The sequence below is a fragment of the Echinococcus granulosus genome (assembly GCF_000524195.1).
Source record: "Echinococcus granulosus chromosome Unknown EG_S00176, whole genome shotgun sequence".
Taxonomy (NCBI): Eukaryota; Metazoa; Platyhelminthes; class Cestoda; order Cyclophyllidea; family Taeniidae; genus Echinococcus; species Echinococcus granulosus.
The window spans coordinates 1-17986 of record NW_020170556.1 but is presented as its reverse complement, the minus strand read 5'-3'; the positions used below and the strand labels follow the sequence as shown (position 1 = coordinate 17986).

The following is a 17986-nucleotide window of genomic DNA, read 5'->3' as shown; positions in this document are numbered from 1 at the left end:
TCGTGTATAAACGTTCATTATTCTAACTTTAATCACCTGGTAGTCCGTTCTAAAATGTTTATATCCTAAGTGTGAAACGACTTGCCCTCACTCTAACATTGAAAAGAAACCGAACTATTACTTCGTTCCGATAAAATATGCGTTGGAGAAAAACTGTGCCTTTTACACCAATCTGAAGATCGGGCAACTTCAGTGGACTAAATTAAAGAAATTCCTCTCCTTCTAAATTCATTCAGTATTCCGACTGAATGTCGCACTTAATTTGGGTAGTCCTAAGCGTTTTTCTTCCACTATGTGAGCAACCTACTTTCTCGGCTAGCCACTCAACCAATCAGTAAGAAAAGAGTTGCAAAAAGTGGCGTTGGGATGCTTAAACTGCTATTGTGTCTTCCAAATTTTAGAGTGCGGCAAGTGCGAATTTGCTGAGGATTGACCCTTTCATGAATATTGAACACATCTTCCGACTGTGGAAGGAGTACGAGCTGGCTTTACAGAAACGTGAAATGGCTGTGGCAGCGGAGACTTCACGCTTGGAGCGTCTTCAATTGGCCGGTGAAAGGATAGAACGGGAATGCGGGGTTCTTCAAACACAAGAAGCCGCTTTGGAAAAACGCATAAATGAGGTATGCCCTCTTAAATGTGGACTAATTTTTCCTCTGTTTTCACTATCTACCAGATTGACAGATTCGATTAATATCAAATGTGGGAAAGGTTGATGGCGTAGCAGTAACACCAAGATTTAAGTGGGATACAAGTCATAATTCTTCGCAAGCCATATGCCGAAGTTTTGCCCTGCTACGAAATACATTTGGCTATACAGTCCACTTAGGTTACTACTTCTTTTCAACGGTCTTTTGCTGATAACTGACCCATCGCATTGGTGGGGCGCAACTTGACATAAGTCGACTCATTTATTCTAAAGGTGAACCTCTCCTCATCTCAATGCAAACTCCCTCATGCCCACTCACATCCACTTTTACATACATTTGCAATTCACTCGCCCCTCACTTGCCTCTTTTTCCACTCTTCAGTTTGTCACAGGTAAAGTTAAGGAGAGTTTCCGGACTCACTGTGGTGTCTCCACCACGATGATTCGAAAAAATGACAAAACTCACAGATTACACCAGATAACTATGAACTAGTAGGGTGAAAACCCATGTGGCGAAATGCGTGAGGTTGCCTCGTCATGACATCTGGTATGTTATGTTATTGTAACCTGCAGTCCGTTCTAAGTTCTACACCTCACATCGATGATTGTGACAGTAGCTGGGAGTGTTACTTGGCCAAGGCGAGAGGAACGAGGGTAATGCACTCGATATAAGGACGCATGTCCCAATTGTTGCATGAGTCCGCATACCGTGTCTTTTGTGAGGTGGCAGGTGTTGGAGGGCTATATGGAGGGCTAGTGACAAATTTAAATGAAATGCTTATTGGGGAAGCACTGTATGTTTTGTTCCGGTGGTAGTAATTCCTCCCCTTCCTTCTGGTTGTTTTGGAACTTCAAAGTAAATATCGGTAGAACCGTCGAAAGTCATCAACTTATAACGCTTTCTGGTAACTGTTAGACACAAATGCGTGCTTCCAAATGTCACTTTCATTTATTTTGCATTTTCGTTCATGTCTGATGAATAATTAAATACAGAAGCGCAATTAATCCAGACAGCACTATTATAATGTGAACGCCACTAGCTTTTTGGAGTCGTTTTACACTAATTCACCCAACTTTGCATTTACGCAATGTGTAAATGAGCTGCCTGTGGGGCACCCTTAAAATCCCCTTCTTCCGCATTTATCGTTAAAACATTAATTTCACGTCTGAAATCTCCACCCAAAAATCGCGAACTAGGAATTCCGAAGGATAAAGCAAATCATGCTCCAAATCCGTTTACGTTCGAGTAACTTTCAAAGTAGCACACTGCATTGAGCCAATCAAGAAGAAGGGGGTTTGGAGGAGCCTGGTCGACATTACTAGCGTCTTTACGGAAAGTGTCAACTGGTGTATACGTCATCGAGTATGTGCGAAATCGCAGTTAGACGAAACGAACTTTAGGAGGAATTTATGGAAGCTCATGACCAATCCTTCCACTAACTTTTGCGTGAGATGGGATAAATGACGCCGAAAACAAATTTCAAGGGCTCCACTTCGACTGTTGTTTTATGATCCAGTGGGATAACATACCGCATAAATTCATTCAAGTTTACCTGAAAAAAATCTTCGAGTTAGGAGAATTACACCGGGAAATGTCGTATTAAATGGTCGTCTGTTATCTGATTTTCTTTCAGCGATGAGCTTAAAAGTATACTTTTAGTACATTTTTCGAAGTGAGTTCTGCAATGCAGGGAAGTTGTGGTACACAAAATTCTATTGAGCACTTGCAGTTACCTGGAAGAATTTCCACTCTAGATTGAATCGTTTGTTTCCCAGATGGCATGTAATCACATGAATCCACCAAGGCTATTTCTATAAGTAAATTTGAATCTATGAAAACATTCTAATACATTTCATATCCCATTCACACACTGGTTAATTACTACCGGAGTGGTAAACAATTTAAACTGCAGTGCAATGACTACATGGACTAGAAAACTAGGCAAAGCTGATCCTATCATGCACGTAGCTTACACACGCTTATTCATTGCCCCCTTTATCAGATGGAATCCCAATTTGCATCGTCGCAGTCGATTGACATCGACGGTGAGTTAAAACGGTGGATGGCACAGATGGAAGTGGTCGAAACCGGTGTAAATAATCTCTTTGGTCAAGTTCAAATTCTTCGCAACGGACGCTACATCAGAACGGAACAGGTCTACCGAAAGTACGCTCTCTTTACTAAGGCCGTAACTTTGCTTCTCTACGTATATCTAGTCTTCTAGGTTTAGAAGCAAACACAATTTAATCCCACTTCTTTATGGGTATCAAAGTCTTACAAACATCACTTTTTACTTCATTTGCGCAACCCAGGAGTATTCATTGGGTCTCAAATGAATGACAAATGCTTTTTTCTACCAGCACATGTAAAAACACAAGACTATTGAAGTACTGGCTTGGTTAATTCAAATCGTAATAGTAACGAGGAAAGTGCAAGAACTTCTGATTTTAATATACAAGCGTTGATACATTGCCATGTATTACCCTTAAAACCTGGCTTCTACTTTTTAGCGTGGCACCTAAGTCATTTTTAATCTTGTAAAATTCTCACCTATGCAAATGGCGTGCTTTTTTCTTTCAGAGTGTGTACATTGCATCAACGCCTCCTCGAATTGCAACGACGCTGTCGAAACTTCCTCAAGGTCACCTCGATGAACCAATCAGGCGACCGGATTCAGGCCTTGCGAGCCAACGGTGATAGCTGGATGGCCATTCCTGATGGTCGCAGCAGCAATAGTCTGAGGTGGCTGGCAAAACAAAGCAAACACTTCGGCGCTTTACAGACCGCTCAGGATTGGATGCAGGAGCGCAAAGAAGCCATTGAAAACGCACCTTTTGGTGATAATCGGAAGTGTAAGCACAAGCAGCTCGTGGTTCCCGAGCTTAAGCAGCTTTCCACACTGCTGCCTTGCGTTTCCATGTCATATTGGTGCCACAGCTTTACTTTTGAACGCATTAAGTTGGGTAGTAATGTTGAAAAAAACTGCATTTGATGCTCAAGATTATTAGTGTCTCAGATTTTGATCCAGAAGCGCTGGGTGTCATAGGCATAGAGGAGCTGTTTTAAATGCTGGAAATGGAGTCATTCTTTCATAATGTACTTTTACGGTGAGTGGTAGATTCTATGATCGAAGAAATGAGCAAAGTAAAGTGAAAAAGTGTGCTGAATCACATTGTGTCGAAATACATCGGAAGTGATTCATTTAAGACACCTCCCGCATATTGGCCAGTGTTCTAACGCAGAGCTAGACCTTGTTTTTAAACTTTATGTTAAGATCGCAAATAAAAGTGAAAAGATGGTCAAAGAAAAGGAGAGGAATAATCCATTTCTTTTTCCCCGAAGAGTAATATAGCCTATGGTGGAAGTGGTGTGAAGAGCTTTTCGGGCAAAGTGGACCGAGTTTAGCCCTTTTTTTGTTGACAACAGCTGAGTATTGAAGCCCAAATTGCTACACTAGGAAGAAGATTTTACCCATAGATCCAATGAGATCGCAAATAAACAGTCACAGTACCTCCTTGCACATATTAGGTTCAAATTGACCACTTCCCAGTCAACAATTCATTGTCTTTTTGAGTGGTTGTTCAGAAACAAAAACAAAACACCCGAATGCTGCTTCAATTTCCCTTCTTTACACGGTCATGCTAACTTGAAATCAGAAGTTCTGACACTTTAAATGCTTTTCCCCCACTTTGGAAGGTTTGTCTGGAGCGTCCGTTTACCTCACGGTTACTAGAATTCCATTGAGATTCCTTCGGCTTGCAGTATCTTCGATTCTACTTCCAAAGAAGATGGAAACAGTTTGAAGCAGCTGTTTAGCTTTTATTCCGTGGGACGAATGCTAGCGTTGTCTTTCCTAAAAGTTACTGTCTTTCGGATAGATCACTCTGCACAAAGTAACATTTTGTCACGCATAAAAACCGCCACCACACCCCCCAAGGCCGAAGCGGACATTTTTGTGTAATTTTATGCTGTGCATCCATTTTGTGTTTCCATGGTAAGTGTGGTGGGCTCGTGCCAATATTATGGGAATGCTCTGAATCTCATTAAGAAAGTAACTTTCCCGTGCTTTTATTATCACAGCAAACGTTTGTCACATGCTTCATTATTTTTTTTCCTTATTGCTAGTAAGAAATCCCTTCCTACAGAAGGAGACTAAAAATAAGAGGCATTGCAGAGGCAACATCTTACTATGGCACGAAAATGTATTGCAACTTCCTCCTCAGTGTATCCTACTTTTCCTTTCAAGACAAATACATGATCAGAATACAAAGGTGGTGGATCTTAGAATCTACCACTTTGAAACGTGATGCACCGAAATCTTGACCTAAACTTTGTTATCCTGTATCGTGAGCTTTGCCGTCCTTCCATGACTTTGTATAATCTAATTTTCCCCACTATTACCAGCCATTGCCGATGCAACAAAGCGCTTTGAGCTGATTCACAAGGAGATTGAAAAGTTTCACTCCGAAGTCGAAGGCTGCCAAGCCTTGAGGGCTCAAGTATCTGGCGATGAAGTGAAGTTTTTTGAAGTCCTCATGAATCAGATTGAAAATCAGTACGATGAACTGATGGTGAGTGCTTCCTCCTGCCTCTGCTCACTCATTACAGACGAAAGCTGAACTTACACTCTTTCTCTTCGGGTTCAGAAAAAATCCAAGAGACGCTTAGAGTTCGGTCGTTCCCTCCTCGTCTTCGTTGAACGTGCCAGCAACTCTATGCAGTGGCTACGAGAGAAGGAGACCATTGAAGTCACGCGTATCTGGTCTTCCCCTCACGAATTGAAGTCGGATGAAATTTACGAATTCTTCCGGGTATTTCGCTACTTCTTTTTTGTGATCGGATAACTGAATATGAAACTTCTAAAATAAATTTAAATGGAAAGAATTTACATCACTAATTAACAATGCAACAAGTAATTACTTTTCTCCAGTTTGAGGGGATTTTCACTTGTACAACCGGCACATGGTAGGGTGCCTTACCGGGCAAGAAAGAGGCATTTATCTCTGTTGACCAACTGGTCAAACTGTCTACATGTTCACTCGTAGTTTTGTCCAATCTGTCCATGAAATGATCATGAATGATTCTACTTCAATTCTGGACCACCAAAAACGCCGAATAATCACTCATCTTTAAACAACTTTTCAAAACTTTTCCCCCCTTCTCTCTAATCATCGTTTCTCCATCTTGCTCTTACACTATTTCGGCAAGGAAAAGCGGTGGAGTAATCCTCAACTTTCAAGCCAGTTTCTTCCGAAGATAATAAACATTCCCCTCACTTCATGATTTATTACTGATTATTTGAACAATTACTTTCCCCTCTATTTCTAGTCCAATTTTAACCTCGTTCAAGTGAGTACCAAATGTTGTATATGTGCATTGTGCTTCTTTGGAATGGTGGAAAAATTTAAACAGAAAAAATTGTCACCTCTTGTGTCTCTTTCACACCGATAACTGAACGGAAGGAAATTAGCAGGAAAGTTATGGTCGGAATAGCTCGGGGCTGAACAGGGGCACAAAGAAACGCACAATCCAATTTCCCTTTTGGTTACTTAAATAGCGTTAGTGACGTGTCATGGCATGAGATATTTTATAAGGCGATGCTTCCTTTGGTTTAACAATATTCGGCTTAACTTGGGTATGGATAAATAACAACGCCTCATCCCCTCGGCGTACTCCTTATTGTTGTGCCGGAAATTCAGCCCGGACTTTCCGTCTAACTTACTTGTTTTGTGGAATTTAGGGTCTCCTTAGAGAAATTCAATCTCAGGAACACCAGTTTAACGAAATCAGTACCCTCGGCTCTTCTTTGCACCTTGAGGGCCATCCGTCTTTCGATTTAATTCAGGTGAGTACTTTTCCTTTCGTTTATAAAAAGTCCCGCTTTCTATCGCAATAATGGTTGTCCACATTGAATGCGAGACTTGCGCTAGCCACCCAGACATCTGCTGGGATAAGAAAGTGGAGACCATGTTTTCATTCCTCTTAAAATGGGTTAAAGTGCAGAATCTCCATTAGCTAAGAACTGAGAAATCGGGATCAACACAAAGAGGTACATTTTTGGCTTGTTTTGGATACGTGCTGCCACCAAAGTGTTTAATTAAAGGTAAAGAAAAAGCAAACGGTCTATCTTGGTATCCATCTCCTATATCCCGTGGCATAAAGTGTACTCGGTCTCCTCCTACAGACTTACTTAACCTCACTGGACAGTCATTGGGCATGGCTACTTCAATTGACCCACTGCCTTGAAACCCGTCTCGATCAAACTGTCAGGTTCCAGCAGTTCTTCACCGAAGCACAAGAAGTTGAGACCTTCCTTACCACCAAAATGAAAGAGATAAATGACATGAATTTGACTTCAGCCTCAGGGAATATCACCGTTGAAATTGCCAGTGAATTTATGAAGAAGATTGCTGTAAGCATTAAAAACTCTTTCATTATCCACTCGACTGAATATTATTAACGCGCCGATTTCATTGCTTTTTTCAAATTACTGAAGGATATGGGCGAGGTGATTAGAGGACAAGGTTTTCTTGTGGACAAGTTGGTCGAAACGAGTGACGAAATTGTTGATTTGGCCTTTCGAAACGATCCTCACGAGACGGTAATTTCCATCTGCTTCTTCGCACCCAACAGTGAACCTCACTATATGGAACTGGCTCCAGAACAAAGTGATCCAGCCATCATCACTTGGCCATCTGGGAACTTTAAAAAGGGCGAGCGAATGACAATCTTCGCAAAACCAAGTGAATTTACCCTGGAGGTAAAACGATTTTCCTAACAAAATGAACAGACGGAACCACTGATAAGTCGGTAGAAAATTCATGCCTTGTATTTTTCTTGTTACCTACAGTTAAGGCACTCAAACGGAGAGGAGATAGAAGCTCCAGCCGTTTGTTTCTTGCCGGCGCATCCCTGTCTGGAAGCCAAAACGAGGGCTCAGGATGTGGTCGCGCGTTTTCAGCGTCTGCAAGTTCTCTGGGCCGACACAGAGCTGAATCTTCATGGTCGTTTATTGAGGGCTACGATGCAAGCTCTGCCTGGAACATTGCCCAATCTTTCAGCTGCCGAAGGGCAACAACTTATGCGGGTAAATGCCCACTGAATTTCACTTTAATATTTACACTTAATTGCCCTTTGAGAAACTGTTAAATAACTCGAAAATATTAAATTTGTTTTGTATCAGGGTTTAGGGTAAGGATCATTCAAAATTATTGCATTTTGTGGAGTTGTTAAAATGATTTTGAGCAAAAGATTGAGTTGGGGGTATTCAGTAACTAAAACTCGTAAAACGCATGCCTGAGTTTGTATTTTTATCAAATATATCATGAAAACGAATTCGAGCAAATTTCAGTAATCTTCCTTAAAGTGTGAATGTTATTCATTCAAAAAAATCTGGAAAAATGCTAGCATATTTTGTTTCCACATGACAGAATGCAAGTCCGCTAGATCAGTGGACCGCCTAACATTGTGAAGGGTGACGACGTAATGGAGTACAAAGCAAAAATTTTTTGCCATCCTTTGTCTGCGCGACAACAATTAACTATTCTAAAATCAAATCCAAGCGGCGCGATAAAATTTGTCGCATTTCCATGAATATTTCAAGTACATGACCTGCAGAAAGCCTCTAAAACAGCTCCAGATAACAAATAAAGGTCAAGTTCACTTCAACACCTCTTTAAAGCCTAGCTAAGGGTTTTATTTGCTTTCAGTAGGCATGTTTGTCCTGGATATACCAATCAAGTAATCTTGTCGAATTTCATTAACCAAGGGCCCATGTTGAGGTTGCATGCTCAAATAGCCTGTCCCCAACTCTGTTGATATAGCAACTGCATGAGGATACTCAACGTCACCTAGTTGGAATGCGATTGGCGAATAAGCCGGTCCAGGAAGTTGAGGTATTCCAGCAGGAGAGCGAGCAGTGCTTCAAGTCCTTGCCAAATGGGAATGGCAGTGCAGTAGATCCCATCGAAAAGAATGAAACCACCGATCTCAAACGCATTGAGACCACACTCAACGCGTTAGCTGATCATCTAAGGAAGAGAACCGGGCAGGTACTCCCCAATCAGTTATCCACTTTGGAGGTTGTGCTGAAGGAGCACAAAGTGAGTCCACTTTTGCGTCAATTCAATGTTTGATGCTTGGCCCTCATATTGGTTAATTTTACATTAATTTTACACCTAGGAGTGGTCTCGATCCGTGAATCAAATTAGAGATCACTTGGAACGCATGCCGGACGAGCAGGGGTCAGCGTCCAGAGGGTCGACCATTGACAAGTCGGGTTGTGCTGCATTGCTGGCCGCGGCGAATGAACTGACCAATGCGGGGAAGGCGACTGCTCACCGCTTAGCCGAAGTGGACGCGATCCTCACGCGTCTCGACAGTCTCCAGCGCGAACTGGCTGGGGCCGAGCTGAAAGTGGTGGGAATTGCCGCTCGGATCCATTCACCGCAACAGAATCTCTCAAGTTCCAAGTCCTCATTACGCAGCGATGTCTCTGAAATGGAAGCCAACAATGTTCAGGATATTCATGACCAGTTAAAGGTACGAGAATAGGGATTTCACACTTCTGATAAACAGACCATAGTGCCGAAATTCGAAACAGTTCAGTCATCTATCTTCACACACTAGTTCCTAAAATACGACGCATGAGTTAATCTTCGATGTACATACTCTGAATTGCTTGATCAGGGTGTAGTCTAAGAGTAGGACAGAGTTATCACGAGCCACCGTATTCTTTGCTGGATTCTTCTATTGCACGTTGTTATAGTCTCGCCTGTTGACAAGTCAAAACCCTTCACTTCAGACCTCCACTACAATGTGGCATGAATAATTGAAAACAGGCGCTGTCAGTGCGGTGGCATCTGATTAAATCTAGATGGCGTAATCAAGAGAGAAATGACAGTGTATGTTTTTATTATATCAGTGCAAAAGAATTGGGCACTAGAATCAAAAATAGACATTCATTCCAGCCTGATGGATTATTGCCAGTCCAACAGGGCTAAATGGCATTTGAGGCGCTTGAAAATGGTGACAGAATTAACAGTACACTTTTGTAAAGACAACTACCGGTGATTTAGATGTGATTTTTTGAATATGAATTAGTGTTACTTTATACTAAGAACAGGAAGTGCAGCACTAAATGAACGCAAGTGACAAATTTGACCTCAACTCGTGATATTTTTTGTACCGCCAGTACTAGATACGTCTAGACAGTAGGAATAAGAATAGAGTATTTTCCATAGGTTTCTATGCTTTATAGGTTTGGTGAATACGTAACGACTGAGAAACTTCACTTGGTTGCAGTAGTCAATTTCCTGCTGTAACCGAGTGATTAATTGGAATAGATGATCATAATGCTGCACAACAAGACTATGAGTAGTAGAACACTCCATTCTTATTTGCTCGATTAGCCTTCTTTTCAAAAACTAAAACGGTAAGCCATGAGGCAATCCGACAAGCTAAAATAGTCGCAATGTATTCAGGTATAAGGCAGTTTGCTAAATGTTTTTGCTAGGGTGGCATTGACGAAGTGGCAATACTGCCTACAAAGTGAGGGTGAATTTAAACAGCATTTATTTGTGACCTCCTAGAATGTGACACTGGCGCTGGGTGGGTTGCGAAAAATGCTTGAACAGTTGCCTCATCATCTTACCGCTCTGTCGACACAAGGCGTCACCAAAGGTACCAGTGCGGGCAATCACCGTCTTCCACCTCCAAATACGTCACTTTTGGAGAAGTCCATCTTTTCTGTCAATAGACGATTGGGCAATCTGATTAATCAGATAGACTTGATGTAAGCTCTCCTTGAGACGAGTGGTAATTTTTTTGATATTATTTGATTGCAAATGAGAAGCCCCTGCCAAAGAAATGGCACAGTTGTTAGGCATTGCATTCTGAGCCTGAGAGATGCAGTTTGAGAACAGTGATAACTGTGTGAACTTATTCACCTAAACAAAATGAAGTCATAGTCAAAGAGCATCTTTCACTTTAACGTGACCATGGTATTAGGACCGTCGTAGACACGGTAAAAGAGATCTCTTCATCGCTCCTTCAGGAACCAGGAATTAGTGAAAATATCTCAAAACTACAAAACGGCAATCACTTTGCGACGAGGTTTGACTCTATGGCTGAGGGAGACATCAGACCTTGTTGAAGCCGTGGAAATGCGACTCAAGAACAGATCTCATGGGAATCTCGCCTCCAGTACTGCCGCGAGGAATCTGGAGCGCGCTTCAGCCGAAGCCGTGCACTGCGAAGCCAAGTTGAAGGAGCTCAATCAAACCTGCGAATTTTTAGCCCGCTCACTAGAGGTAAGGCGTGCGTGCCTAACCTGTATTCTTATAAGCAACGGAACAGTGATTCACAAACTTTGATCTCGAACAGCTATGGCTCGTAAATATTGGGCCAGTTCCATTGTTTAACCGTAAAGCATTTTTAGTGCGAAGCTATTATCTCACGAGGAGCTTCCTAAAAACAATTCATTGTTTACAGTTTAAACAATGTGCATTTTGATATCATCACCTCGGTATCTAGGTGCATGTTCCATCAGCGTCCTGAATGTAAGGCCCCGCTTTCGTTATCCAAGCCTCACTTCACAGATGTTTTCGTTATCAGGCTATGTTAACTGTTTATGCCTAGTCGTGACCTGAACAAATTGATCAGATTTGCAGCATTAGAGCAGATGTCTAAGAATGGTAAAACACCCGGATTGCAGTGGTTGATTGTCCCCTGGACTTCCCAGTGCAAACACTTTAAGTACGAGATGATTATATAGTTGGTAGTAAATTCTACCTTATTTCTTTATTTCAACAATTGCTGTTGTAGTGTCGCAATTCAAACATAGCTGGCAATTCGTGCGCGTTTGATGTGCATTCACATCTGCCTGGGCTACTTTCTGTTAGTTCTTACCCGCCTTGATCTTAGTTCGGACCATTGGCGTAGCTCGTTAAATTATACTCACTGATGATTACGTTGCGCATTTCCATAGTTTGTATCTTTGTCCACTGAAAATCCGCAAATTCTTTCAAAAATACCTATAAATATCATGCTAAAAGGAAGGACTTCAGCGTTTTTCATTTTACTTAAAACGAGACGTATTGGACATCAAAAGTTGTGAATCTCATGTCCGATTACCCAATAGCTTCATTCCCCTCCAAATACGGTACACAATACAGGCATTAGGCCATCCTTTTACGATCCAGACAAGGTAACAATTCAAGGGCCATTTTTATCCCTAAATCAACTTCACTTAAGGCATATGCCAGTAAGCAAGATTTCTGTTTGCAGGACTCGGCAGGTGGAGGGGATGCTTACAAACGCGCGGTCAGCTGTCTTACTTTCGCCGCCATGGAAACCGCCAGCACACGATTTGTTGGACCACCTGGTATTGGGGTAATAGATCTCGTTTCTCTGGGGACTTCTGTGGCTAATCTAAACACGCAATTCCAAGCGCTGAAGAGCAAAATCGATGATAACCTGGCAGTGATCGGAAATGCGGTAAGTTTAGCATACAGCAGTGGTTCAAGCTCTTGCATTCTTCACAAAGCCAAGGGTACCACATGTTAAAAATTTATTCACTTATCTTTTAACTCTCCAGACTGATGAAGCGGTGGAGGTTCAAAGTGCCTACAACACAATCTCTTCCCATCGATCGACGGGGAGCACACGGTCTCTCCTGTCAACTTCCAACGACGTGGGAGACTACTTTGTGACTGGTGGATCTCGTCGTCGCAGACGAAGAAAGATCTCACCTTCAGTGCCTTTGGATCAGAGTCAAATGAAGCGCAGACCTCTAACACGCAAGCCTACGCGATACTGTGTGGTTTCGGGCTTCTACCTCACCTCACCGAAACAGTCCCTTCGTGTGGAGACAGCCATCACAAGAACGATGATTCGTGAGGGTCGAGTGGACGTCCAACGAAACCTCGTTTATGACTCAGATTCCGGGGCCATGATCACAGCCGGAGAAGCGTTGGAAAAGAGTGTCATAGTTGGCCTTATCTTTACAAAATTGGAGGTTAAACAGACTGGTGAGACGACTTACTGGCTTGAGATCTTTCACAAGAGGCATGACGTCTACCTCGTGGAGGGAATCTTCGATGTCAACGCAAAGACATTGATTCCAGTGGAAGAAGCACTGGCTTCAAACCTCATAGACCCTGTCCACGGGCTTTATCACCACACGGGAACGGAAGAAACCATCACTCTTGAGGACGCGCATCAGCAGGGCTTGATCCGAGTTGTTCCACAACTGCGTCCACCCTGTGAAGATCTTGCTACTCGACCTTTTGATTTCATTCACTATCGCACCGTAGAAGGCGACTTCGCCGTTCGGTCATCGAATGTTGCATTCAAGCAAAAAGTAGACTTGTTTGTTCAACAGGAAGAGACCGTTAAATCTGGATACGCAAATGTAGGTATTTAGCTAGTAAAAGCAAAATATCTAACTCTTATCCACTTAGAAAATCTTCTTACATTTTGGGAACGTTTCTTATATCTCTTACTTTCTGATTAAAATATTGCCAAAGTTTACCTGAGCAGGATATTTCACTGAATTCAGTTCGTACTTGTTTTCCGTTTTGCACAGGTCGTGGTCAAAAACTCCAAACTACCTCTTGATTTACATCTCCTGGGTAACCTTGCGCCCGTCACAATGACCGATGGAACAGCGATTTCGGCAATCAAACTGCCTCTGGTCCGGCGTCTTGTATCACAAAACATTCCTACTATTGAGGTAACTCGTCGTGAACCCCAACCGGCCCACCGGTTGAGTCTGGCCACGGCCCTCCGACGCGGTTGGATCGATTCCCACAGCGGTGGCCTTAGAAGTGCCTGTGGTTCTGTCTCCCAAGTGAACCTCATTGAAGCTGTAGAACAGAGATTTGTGGACCCTAACTCCATCATTGTTCGAATCGGTGGTGGTGGCTTGGACGCTAGCAACTCTGGAACTCGTTATTATTCCCTTGCACGTGTTTTAGAGGCTGCTAACACCATAGCGAGGGCCAAAAGGTTTGTATCGGAGGCGGATTGGAAAAATGAGCTATTGAAGATTCTTATGACAAATAACGCGAATGCAGCTGATGGTGAGGTGTCTGAGAATATCTCACCGGAAGACTACTCGCGCCTTCAGTCTATCATAGTACATCATGGAATAAAACACACAAAGGGGGATAAAAAGATGAGTTTAGCAAAACTTACTCTGAAACTAAAACAAAAGAAAGGCGAACAACCAAATGAGAAGTTGTCAGGCGAAAAAATGAGCCTTGCACGAGCCATTCAGGCAGGACGTTTCGACCCATCGACGGGGATCATCACAACTCAAACGATGCAACGAATCACTCTGAAGGAGGCTATTGAACTGAAGATAATTGACGAAGAGATCTCTCTAGTTCAGGATGAACGAACAGGGTACTACAGAAGTGTAGCGCACTATTTGAATGATGGGACTACCCCTATAGAAGTTTGGGTGCATTGGCCAATGGCTACCATTTTGCTGCCCGAAGAGGTGGAGCCTTTCGGTCGCAAAAGAGTGAATCGTGGTCAGAGGATTCCTTACGCTGCGGCTCAAAGTCTTCATTTGATCAACCCTCAGAGTAGAACAGTTTTCAATCCACAGATCGAAAACTATGTCTCAATTCTAAATGCCTTTCTTGAAGGACCTCTGTGTGGGCAAAGAACAGTTATTTATTTTAGAACATCGCAGGAGTATCTTCCAGTGGATAAATTAATCCCATCGAATCCGGAGAATGTTGTAAATGAGCTGCTTTTCAATCGTTCATTGTGTATTGAACTACAGGAGGATATTGACGACAGTGGTGGTGTAACTCATCCACCACCTCACGTAACTGTTAAGACTTCAGTCGATTCAATACCATCACCTATTCTTGTTACCCCTGTGGATCTCAAAACCGCTGTTAGTCTTAGTTGGGTTGACAGACAAACTGGGTTTGTAAATGATCCTTACACTGGGCATCGTCTCCTTCTAAAGGAAGCCGTCAGCGCAGGTTTGATTGATGCCGATCGAACAGTTATTAGAGACCCCGTCACCCATCAGACTTCCACACTTAATGTCATCTTGAAAAGTGGGGAACCCATTAATGTGCCCTATATAGTACAGTTGGCCTGTTTGGAAGACAGTCAGGAACCATCAACACAGGCATGCTCTGGACAAAATCAATCCACTCCTCTGTCGCCCGTGACGGATGGCAGTTTTGCCATGACTCCTATGACAGGGGAACTCCAGGTCACGAATACGTCTAAAGGTCAGGAAGTAAATGATGAGAGATTTCTCATCGAAGAGGAGTATCCTCTTGAAGGCAAGGGCAAAGCCAGGGGAAAGATATTTGATGAAGCTATGGAAAATGCTAAAAAACATGAAAAAATCGGCCTTGACACCAAAAAGTTGCGATCCGATTTGGCCGATGCCGCGGCTAAAGTGGGAACAGGCCTTGCTGTTGCACTCGGTGCTGCTGGTGTTGGTGGTACACTGGCTTACCAGTCAATCAAGGAAAAGATTAAGCGTGGTAATGCTTCTCACAGCCAAATTCAGTCTCCTACAGTCGAAGAAAATCTTATTGCCTCTGGTCCTATTTATGCAGATACTACAACTAAATCCTCTGAAGAATCCAAAAGGCTTTTTGTTCCAAATGGCGATAAAATCAGCACTGACGATGCGGCGAAAAGGGATGACGAGACTAAACTTGTGAATGATGATGTTGAAGACGCAAAATCGAGGAGTACAGACATATCCGGGTCTTCTGTTCCAGCTGACGGCAAAGAATTGCAACGGCGTTATGACGAAAAGACTGCTTTTGAAACGGACAATGAAATAAGTCCTGTGGATACTGATGATGCATTGAGATCAGAAATTAGTCAAATGCCAATGGACAACTTGGGGACAGCCAATGAAGGGACAATATTTCTGGATCGAAATGACGAAAATTTACCCAGATCTTTAATTTCTGCCGAAAATAGTATTTTTGGAACACAAGATGTCTCGCACTCAATTAGTGCTGAGGATGGACAAAGATCTGGACATGATGTCCAAAAAATAGGAGAAAATGATGAAAGGGAGAATTTGGGAACTAGTATTGAGGGGATGGAGTTTATAGATCAGGACGAAGATCTATCACGGCCTTCTCACTTGGCCAGTATGGAGGTTCCTGAGACAAACGGTGAAGAGCGATCCCCTTTGGAAGAACAAGGTTATTCCACACCCTCATCCAGGGAGCACGGGATGGAGCTAAAGCGAACTTCTCCATCAACAGAAGGATGGGAAGCGAATGGAGAAGGTAAAGAGAAGACCAGTGATCCAGAAAAGTATTCCACCGTCAAGTCTTCGCCTATAGCCCAAGATCATTTGCATTCAGTTGACTCTGAGGATGAAGCAAAATGCGAAAGGATACTGTTGAAAGGTGGAACAATGTATCCGAGTGAAGATACTTCTGTAAATTTCAATGTTGAAGATTCCCAAGAGCACTTTGTCGAAAAGACTCCATCCATTGCTGAAGACGGCTTGCAGTTTGGAACCACCGAAAATAAACAAGAGCCTAATCAGGAAACGAAGGAAGGAAAGGCAGAGTTAACGGACCAATGTGAGAAGCAGGCGCCTGGTTCTTCAATTTCTGTCAACAAGGTGGATGAACAGAAACATGTAGCAGATCCTACTATGGAATTATCCGAGGCGACAAGCCAAAAGCCGCCTGGAAGTAGCGATTCTGCTACTTTGCGGGATGATAAATTGAGATATGAAGTTGATTTGATAAAGAACGCTGGACATATTGAATCTTCAGTGATATCCGGGGCTGATCAAAATGCCGAAGAGCCTCTTGAATCGGGTTTTTTAGGTCCTGAAAACAATCTTAATAAAATGTCAAAGGGAGAACCCATTAATTCCGTTGTTACTCAAGGAGCTGTTGCTTTAAACCAACAGTCACTTTCTAAACATGCACCATCTTCAGTCGCTAATCTGGCGGACACCTCAAAGGAAGCTAAAAAGGGCTTCGACGTAAAGAAGGTACTGACAAATATTGGAGGTGTGTTAACAGCTGCAGTTGGAGCTCCTGTAGTTGCTGGCATAATGGCTTATAACGCAGCTAAAGACAAGTTCGAATCCAGCCCACCGTCTTCAGAGACGCAAAACAAATCACTAGAGATAGGTGAGAGTGCTAACGTAACCCTGGAACCAGAAAAAGCTCTTACAACGGGCACAAATCTTAAGAAGAAGGACAAAAGTGGAGAGATTTTGGAAGAAAATAGGCTTTTTCTACGAATGGGTGAAACGGGCGATCTATCAAATGAGAGGCAATGCGACCTCGTGGAACAGCAACAGCAATTCCAACCTCCCGCAAATTTTGATGATTTATTGATCCCTGAATCCAACTCTTTCGAAGATCCTGGGTCTAAATCCCCTCAAAAAGGTGAAGAGTTACCAAGAAACAGGACTTTTAACGACCAGCTCGCATCTCATGACCCGAACCAGGCAAAAGATGATCTCCCGGAGACCCAAAAGGAGGTTAAAAGTAGAGAGAGGGACGATCAACCAATTGAAGTCTTGAGGAATCAAGGAAAAGTTGACCTAATTCAAGAAGGAAAACCAATTCAGTCTTTGGAAACAGGGCAGAACGTTTGCGATTCTCCTCGACGGTCGGTAAGTCACTTCCCTACACCGATTGGTGCATTTCGATAATCCATGCTTTTATTGTTTAGCGCAACCGTTTCTAAACTAATCTTTCTGTTTATCTTCTTTTTCTGTCTTACCCAAATAATCCTCAAACGCGGTATTTTCTTTGTATTTTGCGTATTTGCTTGCTAATCCCATACACTGTGCTTGCTTTGTCAAATTGTGTGATTATTTATGATATCTGTAAATGGCTCCTTTGCTGGACCCATGCATTTGTTTAGCCTAAGTCTGATTCTGTTCGAGCAAGGGAACGAGAGTCAGTGGGTCAGGTTAAGTCACCGGATAGCGGCGCGATTGATGACCTAAATCTGGGTAATGACAGACCTAGTAAAAATAAAGATGAAAGATGGGGAGCACCTAAGTGGGCGTATAGAAACTCCTGTTCTAGTGAAGCGAAGCTAAACAAAGAAGCCACAGAAAAGGAATACAAAATACACGCTGACGTTGATCAGTGCAGAACATTTGAAATTTTCAAACAAATAAATCTATCACATGGGTTGGAAATAAAAGACGATGATGACAACACGAATGACATAATCAAAAAAAATCCAAACAGAGGCAAAGAAAATCTGATAATTTCCTCAAGACAAAATAACAAAGAAGACAAATTCGAAGACGAGAAGGTAAGAACGAACGCAGAGGCAGATGCGGATGC

General features: G+C 42.7%; 2 protein-coding genes across 2 annotated transcripts in view; both read left to right on the top strand. All coding sequences in view use genetic code 11, as the record gives it.

Moving 5' to 3' along the window:
- EGR_09926 (Plectin-1) overlaps positions 1-13074 on the top strand; it is a gene marked incomplete at both ends in the record, with an annotated part of 25948 nt that extends 12874 nt beyond the window's left edge. Inside the window, 15 exons of the mRNA XM_024499175.1 lie at positions 402-623; positions 2653-2816; positions 3231-3502; positions 5055-5221; positions 5297-5461; positions 6391-6495; positions 6835-7062; positions 7147-7410; positions 7501-7737; positions 8474-8752; positions 8832-9191; positions 10241-10443; positions 10705-10960; positions 11937-12146; positions 12247-13074. Of these exons, the coding sequence (XP_024346403.1) occupies positions 402-623; positions 2653-2816; positions 3231-3502; positions 5055-5221; positions 5297-5461; positions 6391-6495; positions 6835-7062; positions 7147-7410; positions 7501-7737; positions 8474-8752; positions 8832-9191; positions 10241-10443; positions 10705-10960; positions 11937-12146; positions 12247-13074 (3960 nt within the window). The remainder of the gene's footprint in view (positions 1-401; positions 624-2652; positions 2817-3230; positions 3503-5054; positions 5222-5296; positions 5462-6390; positions 6496-6834; positions 7063-7146; positions 7411-7500; positions 7738-8473; positions 8753-8831; positions 9192-10240; positions 10444-10704; positions 10961-11936; positions 12147-12246) is intronic.
- A 630-nt stretch (positions 13075-13704) lies between these two features.
- On the top strand, positions 13705-17337 carry EGR_09925 (hypothetical protein; the record flags this gene model as incomplete). Its single annotated transcript, XM_024499174.1, has 1 exon — positions 13705-17337. One exon carries the CDS (start codon positions 13705-13707, stop codon positions 17335-17337), a length of 3633 nt encoding a protein of 1210 aa, XP_024346402.1.
- Between the last annotated feature and the right edge of the window lie 649 nt (positions 17338-17986).